The sequence below is a fragment of the Phaseolus vulgaris genome, chromosome 2 (assembly GCF_051622355.1).
Source record: "Phaseolus vulgaris cultivar YP4 chromosome 2, ASM5162235v1, whole genome shotgun sequence".
NCBI lineage: Eukaryota > Viridiplantae > Streptophyta > Magnoliopsida > Fabales > Fabaceae > Phaseolus > Phaseolus vulgaris.
In genome coordinates this window covers 17,515,090-17,525,308 of record NC_143499.1, presented here as the reverse complement: position 1 = coordinate 17,525,308, position 10,219 = coordinate 17,515,090, and the positions used below count along the sequence as shown (strand labels likewise).

Genomic DNA, 10,219 nt, shown 5'->3' with positions numbered 1-10,219 from the left:
CACCATGACGCGCATGAACGCGGAGCCTGATTCCTCCCCCAAGACCCCCAAGTCCAACTACAAAGCCTACTACCCATGGGCCCCCGATGAGCTCTTGAACGAGTGTACCAGCCTGACTACCTTCCAGGACCTGGAAGCTCACCGTGGGGATCCCCATTTGTATAACTTTAACGCTTTCTGCCGCACTCACGACGCCCACATATCCGTCCGTCCCGGCAGGCCTGGGGAACCTGTCTGCGTGGACGACAGACCTAGAAAGGGGAACCCTTTCTTCTTTATGTACCAGACGGTGTTTAAACGAGTAGGGGTGCGTCTCCCATTCACCCCCTTTGAACGGGAACTCCTCACCGAAATCAATACCGCCCCCGCCCAGCTCCATCCCAACAGCTGGGCATTCGTAAGGGGTTTTCAAATCCTTTGCGGGCACTTAGGCATCATTCCCTCCGTAGACGTTTTCCTGCATTTCTTCGAAGTGAAGAAGCAGGGGAAAAGCTTCTGGGTAAGCTTTTCCGGGATCGCGGGTAGGATCCTCCTCTCCCTCTTCCAAAACTCTTACAAAAACTGGAAAGGGAAATTCTTTAGAGTGTGCAGCGCCAAACACGACCCCACAGCCTTGGACGGCTTTCCCCTCTATTGGACGGAGCGCCCTAAGCTGCTTAGGGCCAAAGCCCTGGAAGAGCTATCTCCTGCTGACAGGGAGGTAAGCAAGGCCTTGGCTGGGCTGGGGATCGTTTTTGATACCTTGAAGCTTGTTGCTAGCGAATACAATGCTCACGCCCTAACAACATACTTTGGTAAGGAGACTCTCCCCTTCTCCCCTTTGCTGTGAACACCCTGCTACCGGACGTTTGTTCCCACGACTTCCTCCCCCTGTTTCCCATGGTGTCATGTTGCTTGCATCTCACGCATCTATGCGCTTTGTAATTTTGTATAGTTGCTTTGGCCTTGATTTCTGCTGCTTGGTCTATTTCGATGTAGGATCGGTGATGGACGCCTCCAAAAGGATGATGCTGGCGAAAGCGATGAAGGAGGCTCGTGCCGCCAAGGCGGGCGCCTCCTCCGCCCCTGCTGCTGATCCGATCCCTCCACCAACTCTGTCACCGCTGCCTCCGTACACCACCGAAGCCCCCCTAAGCTCATCTCCGTCATCTCCACATAGCCCCGAGGCGCTTCTGACTCCCGGCTCTCCTCTGCCCATCGCCGCCGTTCCCCTAGCCGCGGCCTCGTCGCCGGCTCCAACCCCCCTTGACAAAGGGAAACGGGTCTTGGAGATTTTATCGGATGATGAGGACTCGGAAGGTGTGGCACCCTTCAAGAGGAGGAAATCTGCGCGGGTTCCTCTTCTTCTAGAGGCGTCGCCCCAGGGAGGGAATCCCTTCATGGACGACCCTCCAAGCGCAACCTCACTTCCCCCCACAACAGTCTAAGAGGAAGGGGGCGAAGGCGCTGAGTCTGCCCCGCCCCCGCCACCGGTAGGAGCCTCTGCTTCCCCTGCTCCCGTCGCTGCCGCCCCCGATCTCATCACCATCCCTCCTCCAATCATGCATCTGATGAGGGGCTTCAGTGGCGGAACTATGCCAGATGGCACCGACAGGAAGGAAGGCATGCCTTTCTACTTGGGGGCCTTCTTGGCGGTGGCCCTTGAATGGCGCGCCCAGGCCAGAAATGCTGTCCTGCAAGCTCAAACCCTCAAGACCTTGGAAACAAGGGTAACTGCTCTGGAGGAGGAAAAGAAAACCATGGGATGCCAGAACGAAGCTTACCAAACCTTCCTGAAGCAGGCGCAAGAGTCCAAAGCAGAAGCTGAGGGACAACTGGCCGAGGCGTTGGAGCTCCAGACTGACTTCTACGCCCGGGAAGTCGCCCTCAAAGTTCAGGTGACGAGCCTTCAAAACATAGTCGAAGCTTACGAAAAAGTTCAAAAGGACTTGAAGGCCCGCTGCTGTGAGCAAACTGGTGCAATGGAGCGGATGGAAGGGGAAATGGCGTCCCAGACCCAAGCTATGGGCCTTCTCCGGGCGGACTACGACAAACTGCAAATCGAGGTCAACCGACTCCGCGTGGAGAAGGAGGCTTTGGAGAAGCAGGTGGCTTCCGGGGACACCATCATTGGAGAACTAGAGAAGGACAAGAAGACCCTCATCTAGGAGATGGCGGGTACTTTCGAGGAGGGATTCCAAGAAGCTCTGGCTCAAGCAGTCTGCACGAACCCGGGGATCGACATTTCCAGCTGCGATTCCACTTACCACATTGTCGATGGAAAGGTTGTGCCTCTGGAGATAGACGATTGAGCCGCCACCCTCGATCACCAGCCCATTCCTTTATACTTGTTTTAACCTTCTCTGATAAATTTGTAATTCTTTGAACTGTCTGCACGCTTGTTACAACTCTGGGTTTTTGTATGATTACTTTCGTGTCCTCGCGATGTAGAATTCTGCTTGTGTGATTTTATTCTCATTCTTTGCCTTCGCGTGCTTCGGTTGTTTTGCTCGTATTATACCCGCTTCTTTCACTTCGTTGGGCGGCCTTGTATGCTCGGGAAAGGTCACGCGCCAGTGCCCACGCGCATGGAGTGGCTCACCTAGTGGAGCCGTATCGTCCACGGGGTATCTCTAACACCCAAACGGTCCTTTCCTTGACCCTTAACGCCCGACGCCCACGCCTAAGGAGAGGCCTGCTACAGCAACGCCGTGTCGTCCTCGGGTGTCTGAAACGCCGAGTGTTTAGGAGGGGGGGTCGTTCCCTCCATGGTCTTTCCTTCCCATAGGTATCGGGGAACGCCCTGTCAGTGATTCGCTGGCGTTCTGGCGGTCTCATCTCCCTCCACAGTCTTTCCTACCTGTGGGTATCGGGGAGGTGACGCCAGTAACTAACTTTGCCCTCTTCGACTTCGTCTCCCTCCACAGTCTTTCCTACCTGTGGGTATCGGGGAGGCAACCTCGCTGATATTTTGGTGGGCGACGCCCGCGACGTCTCACGCTGGCGTCGCCCTTTATGTCTTTCCAGGCGACGCCTCGGGCGTCTCATGTTGGCGTCGCCTTGGGCGTCATCCTTACCTTGACATTGACTTTGACCTTGGCCTTGGTTGACGTCTGAGGACAGCGGAGAGCTCAAGGTTCTCCCCGTTTCATCCTCGTGGCACTTCTTGTATGGCTGATGGGACGTTCAGTCATTCGACTTGGTCCACGTGGCGCTCCTTGTATGGCTGATGGGACGTTCAGTCATTCGATTTGATCCTGACTCCTACTGTGCCCCTAATCCACTTTCGACGGCGCATCGTACCATTGGGCATTCTGTCGATACGACGGGTTCTGAGTTTAACCAGGGATGCCAGGGCCATCCTTCCATCTGCTGCCACGTGGCTCGATCGTGCGGTGCATCCATTCGTGTCGTTCAATGCTCTAACTGCCATACTTCTACTTGCGTCGTTTGGCGCTCTAACCGCTTTATTTAACTCTTCAAACTCTGAAGCTATTCTCTGCTACCATCCTCGACGGGCGCCGCCTCTTCCACGGGCGCCGCGTCGTCAGGGCCTTCCTCCATGGGTTCATCTGCTTCGGGCGTCGCCTTCGCCGGTATGGCCTCGTTAGGCGTCGACCCAGCGGGCGTCGCCTCAATCATCGTCGTGTCCGTGCTCGGTGGACGTTCATATACCATGAACACGCCTCTCTTCGTTTTCAGGCTGTTCTCATAGCATTTCCTTGCCTCCTCCTGGTCTGACTTGATGACTATCACCTTGCCACTGAGGTCCGGCAGCTTCATCTTCATGTGGCGTGTGGAGGACACCGCGTTCAAACGGTTTAACGCCGGCTTGCCCAGCAAAATATTGTAGGCGGAGTTGGCGTTCACGACCAGGTACCGGATGCTTTCGGTACGTGAGGCCTCTCCATCCGTGAACGTAGTCCTCAACTCCAGGTAACCCCGGACTTCCACCTGGTTATCCGCAAACCCATACAGGCACCCCGTGTAGGGCCTCAACAGGTCGGGGGCAACCGTAACTTATTAAATGTCGACAAGAACATGACGTCTGCCGAACTTCCCTGGTCGACAAGCACTCTGTGCACCTTTCTTCCGGCTGTGACGACTGAGATGACAACGGGGTCGTTATCATGGGGTACCACATCTTGGAGATCTCCTCTCGTGAACACGAGATCCGACTCCCATGGCTCACCCGAGATTCTCTCTTCGATTGAATTGACCCCCCTCGCGTATTTCTTCCGCTGGGAGGCGGTGGGTCCCCCGCCGGAAAAACCTCCAGCAATGGTGTGGACCTCGCCAAGCACAGGCATCTCGTGTGCTGGTTCTTCCGCCGGCGGCGGCAAGGTGGCGGTCGTTGTGGGCTCCGCGATATAATCCTTCAAAAACCCAGTTCTCACCAGCTCATCTAGCTGGTAACCCAACGACAGGCAGTTATCAATGTGGTGCCGAAAGCCTCGTGGAACTCGCACCAAGAGTCTTTGCGAGGCCCTAACACCTTGTCAGTTTTCGCCGGTCGCCTCAGCCTCTCAGCTATATTAGGCACGGCGATCAGGTCCTTCAGCTCCACCACATGCTTGGATCAAGTCTAATCTCTTGGCATTGCAAGAAACAGGCTTGTGTTGCTCTCTACAGCAGAGGCAGAATACATAGTTGCTGGAAGTTGTTGTGCTCAAACGTTATGGCTAAGGCAGCAGCTAAGTGACTTTGGAATTTTATTAAACAAGATACCTATAAATTGTGATAATACTAGTGCTATAAATCTGTCTAAGAATCCTGTCATGCACTCAAGGACTAAACATATTGAAATTAGACATCACTTTCTAAGAGAACATATAGCTAATGGAACTTGTGATATAAAATTCATTGGCACTGAATTTCAATTAGCTGATCTATTCACTAAACCTCTTGCTAAAGACAGGTTTTATTTTCTTCTAAATGAATTGGGTATCATTAGCTTAAATTGTCCTCTGCAGTAAAAATTTCAATCTGTTACTTTATTTTTTAACATGTTTTGTTCCCTGTTTCAGAATCACAGCTGTGACTAGGAAAGAGAAAGATTTATTTTCTCTCTCTCTCTCTCTCTCTCTCTCTCTCTCTCTCTCTTTATCTTTGACTGCTTTTACGATTATTAACCAGCAGGTCTATGCAAATTAGCGTGTCGGTATCCTAACTGATTGGATACTGTGTAGGTGCAACAGATTTGATTTAACAAAATCTGGTTCCAATATATTCTTACGTAAATCAACACCTGAACCTGTTGCACCACAAGAATAAAATCTGAAGCATATCTGTTTGATTTGATTTTCTTTTAACCCATAATTCTTGAAATCTGATTAAATTGATTTCCTCTAAAATTTGTGATTTTTTTTTTCTGAGTTAAAGCTCTATATAAACCTAGCACTAATCAATTGTCTCTCACACCTTCTCATCTAAGCTACGTGTTGTCCAGGTTCAAAATAGATTACTGTGCTTAATTTCTATTTTGAAGTGATCATGTGAAATGTTACTAACCCTTCTTCTAGCTGATTTTTCTTTAGGTGACTAAGTGCAGATAACAACAGATCAAGCATGGCATCCTCCTCACACAGAAAGAAGAAATCCAAAGAACAATCTAACAGTAGCCAAGGCATCCTGGAAAAATGGTTTGCAGGAGATTCTGAAGCCATGACTAGGTTCATCCATGAGACAAGCAGAAAGCAAGTCAATGCGCCCAAGGTGCTGGAATTTTCATGGTTGAGGGAAGACAATCTGACTGAAGCAAAAACTCTGCTCAAGCATCAAAAGCTGAAAAACTTCCTAGAAATGACTGGAAATGTCTATCCAGACTTGGTGAAAGTGTTCTACAACAATCTGGTTCAAGACGGCAAAAATCTGGTCTCCCATGTGAAAGGTGTGAAGCTGAAAATTACAAGAGAAATATGGAGCAATGTGGGAGGAATCAAGTATTCAGGAATGAAGGTTAGCAAAGGGAATACTGCTGGAATTCAAGGGTTCAACAAAATGCAGTTTTATAGGAGTTGTGTTAGAAACCCTGCTGAACCAGTAGCCAGATTTCATGCTGGAAATCTCAGAATAATTCCAAGAATCCTAGCCTACATAATTGCTTGGCAGCTTACTCCAAACGGAAGTAATCATGCTACTCTTCATGGAGAGGATTTGATTCTGCTGTACTGCATAATAAATCAACTCAAGGTAAATTGGGTGAGTACAATGGTAGAGCATATGCTCAAATCCACAAGGCTTCCAGATTACTGTTTTCCATATGCTATTTTTGTGTCAAAGCTAATTGATTATTTTGAAGTTGACACTGCAAATGAGAGAAATGACACCATTAAGGCAGCAAGTGAAATAGACAACTCCACTCTCTTGAAGATGGGGTTCCAAAAGGAGGATGACAGCTGGGTATTTAGAAGGAATGCTGCAAATAGAGCTGAGAATGAAGCAGCTGATCCAACAAATGAAGAAGAAGAAAATGCTGATGGGGTGCAGCATATGGATGAATCACCAGTGCCCTCTTCTGGAAATGAGGATGTTGCTGCTACAAGCCAAAATGCATTGGTTGCATATGAGGAACCTGTGTATAGAGGTGAACCTCTGTCCATGTTCGAAAGACAAGTTCTAAGCAGGCTGGACATACTCACATATGACCAAAAGGCACATTATGAAATGGCTCAAACCAGGTTTCAACACTTGGATGACCAAATTGAAGGAGTTCAAGAGCAGCTAGCTGAGCTTTACTACCACAACAAGTGATCCTATTTCATAGTCTTTATCTTTTATATCTTGTTGAATAATTTGGGTTTAGTCTGTTTGTCTTTATTTTGCACTGGTTTTAATTGGTTTTATTTTGGGTTGTAATAGAACTCTATACTGGTTATTTGTTTGAACTGTTATGAATGTCTATGGTATGTCTTTATCCCATGCCTTATTCTGTTTGATGAATCCAAAGGGGGAAAATAACAGAGAAACAACTAAAAAAGGTTGATGTTCTGGTTCAAGCTGCAGGGAGGTAGCACAAAACTCACACAATGCTATATTCTGTTTTTATTTCTAAATGTTGTTGCTGTGCAGGTTTTGGCAGTTAGTACAGTGCTGGTTTTGATCATCAAAGTATGAAAAGCAAAGGGGTTTTGTCTCCATCAAACAAGGGGAGATTGTTGAAGATGGATGAAGCTCATTTCTACCTAGTCTTAGTGTGTTTGATGTAGATGTTAGCTAGTTTGCTTTGTAGGTTGCTATATGTCTTAGATGATTCTGTTGTTTAGGCTTGTGGGTTGTCAAGGTTGCCTTTTGCTGCATGACCCATCCTAGATGCCAAATCAAGGTAGTAAGATCAAGCTCATGATGTGGTTAAACGGTTTTGGAAAATCTTTTTGAAGTTTTTTTAAATGGTTTGATTCAGTACAAATATAAATTTGTTTTATTGAGAAGCAATCGGTTTATTTCTTCTCTATTAAAGGCTTTTCAAAAATTCTGTTAGGGAACCAAAGGTACAACTCAGTCTGTTATTTCAGTTAAGCTGAGCTGGCAGCTTTATAAGCTTTTAACCTGTTGTTTTTTAGAATCAATCTGTTGTTTTGCTAACTGCTCTGTAACTGTTTTTTAAAAGTGGTGAGAAATTGTTCTCTATAAAATAAAATGCCCTTCTCACGTAAAGGGATGCTGAGCAATCACAGTTTTAACAAGAGATACAACATTTTGTGTGTGAGAAAGTGAATTGAAAAGGTTTTGCAAAGGTTTTTCAAAAGTGAAATACATGTGAGCTTGTTCTTGAAGAACCTTGTGCTGGATGAAGGTGCTGGTACTGTCTTGGAGCAAATAGAACAACTGGTTTATGTTCTTGCAACATTGTTTCAGGTGTAATTTTTTCCTTATTCATTTTTGTATTGGTTTTAAGTGTTAGTCACTCTAGATAGGGTTTCTTGGAGTGCAAGGTATGCTGGAATAATGTTTTTCAGCCTTGATTGTTGAGGTTCTTGAAGGGTTCAAGAACTGTTGTGTGTTTGTAATTGATTGTATCAGTTTTTAGTGGATTACACCTTGGAGTGAGGTGAACTGGACGTAGCTCTTGATGAGTGAACCAGTATAAAAATTCTTGTGTGTTTCTTTTCTCATCCCTGCTCTTAATTCTGTAATTTCACATAATCTGTCAAGAAAGGAATCTGTTATATTGAAACTAAATCTGTTAATTCTGGACTTGGTTAAATCTGCCGTTCTAACTTGTTAATCAATCCTCTAATCATAAATCAAACTGTTGTGTGAATCTGTAATAGGATTTTTTTTTTTTTTTTTTATCGGCAATATAATCTGTAATAGGATAAGAAGGGTGAACTGGTTCCTTTAACTAAACTGTGACATTTGGTTCATTATTCTAGATGGATTATGTTAAGTAAAAATTGATTAATCTTGTACCTTAAACTAAAACTTTATAAACTGAGAAAGTGAATCAATTTGGTTATGGTATTGCTGCTGGTTGATCTAAACTGTGCCGATCTTGTTTTAATTGTGATAGATTCATCTGTAAAAACAATATGTTCCATTTAATATCAATCTGTTCTTTTCACCTCTGTTACATAGTAAATTAGATTGTTTTGCGAAAATTTGATAAGCTCAATTCATCCCTCCCCTCTTGATCTTAGAAACTGCTTAACTCTAACAAGCCACTCATGACAGCTCCTTCAATCTTCATTCTTGATCTGGATTGCATAAGAAGGGCTGATATGAGCAAGTTCTTCTCTTTCTCTCAGTAGTCTCTCTCTATAAAAACCTTATCTTTTTCCACCTCTTCCTTTTGAGTTGTGTTTCAAATTTATATAATGAACTTTAGCTCAAGCTAGCCAATTTAGCTTAAGCTAGATCTTTCGGTGCATTTTTAGCTGGACCTTTAATCAACTATGGACAGTTTTAGCTTGAGCTAAATCCTCTAGCTTGAGCTAAATCTTCTTGTGATCCAAGCTAAATCTTCTTGTGATCCAATTAAGTTTTTACTTTTTTTTCTTTCAATGCCAGCTTGAATACATTCTTTCAATGCTTCATATTCATCTGCAATTTACACAAATTTGAGATTAAATTTCTTCATTTGTTTCTTGTTTCAAAATATATAATCAGATTCAATAATTCTCAGATTAGGGTAATTTTCTTACATTAAGCAACAATTAAGTTCCAAAGTGTTCAATTTTATCAATCATAAAAACTACACATTGGCACTTATCAACCAAACACATAAGATACCGATCCATGAGAAACTGAACACCATCTCGGGAGGAGTTTTTGGAGGAGGGAGTTCTGCTTCCAAGTGTAAGCGATACGCGAAAGTAGTAATGACTGTGGAGGCAAGGATGCCCAACCATCAATCAAAGCCCACTCTCTGTTTTACGAGCTCTGACCTAGAGGACATGGTTTCTCACGAGGATGATCCAGTGGTGATATCTGTTGTCACCGTGGGAAGGAAGGTACACCGAGTTCTCATTGATCAGGGAACCTCAGCTGATGTGATGTTCTGGTCAACATTCAACAATTTGCAGTTATCTCCTGACCAGCTAAAGTCGTACGATGGTTGCTTGTTTGGCTTTGCAGGAGATCAAGTGGAAGTGCGGCGATACTTCGAGCTAAGGACGACATTTTCTGATGGCACCATAGCTCGGACAATTAACATTAGGTACATTGTGGTTAATGCCTCTTCAGCTTATAATTTGCTTTTGGAGAGACCTTTTTTGAATAGGTTGGATGCAGTGTCTTCAACGAGGCACATGAAGATGAAGTTGCCTTCACTTGATGGAGGAGTGGTCACCATCAAGTCTGATCAGAAGACGGCGAGGAAATGCTACGAGAGTAGCTTGAAAAGTAAAAGGGGAAAATGCTGTTGAACATGGGAGCTTTGATGTTTCAAATCAACATGAAGCCTGAAGATGTCCTGCTTTTTGGTTTGGGTTTAAATTAGTATGTTTAGAATCTTTGTTAAGATCAGTTCTAATTCCTACACAAAGCTTGATCAATCAGTTTTAAAAGAAACAAAGTGTTTTTCCAAGCATAGGGAAAACAACCAGTTGATTTATCGAGATAATCGGTTGTTTGTCACTTAGTTGGCTTGAGGTTTTTAAAACTTCTTTTTGAATTAGTTATGCAACTACTTGACTCATTCAACCGGTTAAATCGTGGTTTCAACCGGTTAAATGTGTGTTCTCATAACAATTTTTTAAAAATTTGTTATAACTGATTCAGTGATTAAAATTGCCTTAAA

The 10,219-nt window shown here is 45.1% G+C and overlaps 1 protein-coding gene across 1 annotated transcript; it reads left to right on the top strand.

The window, feature by feature from the left end:
* Window positions 1-9,299: 9,299 nt before the first annotated feature.
* LOC137809109 (uncharacterized) lies at window positions 9,300-9,845 on the top strand. Its single transcript, XM_068610250.1, has one exon. The coding sequence runs from the start codon at window positions 9,300-9,302 to the stop codon at window positions 9,843-9,845; it is 546 nt and encodes a 181-aa protein (XP_068466351.1).
* Window positions 9,846-10,219: the final 374 nt, after the last annotated feature.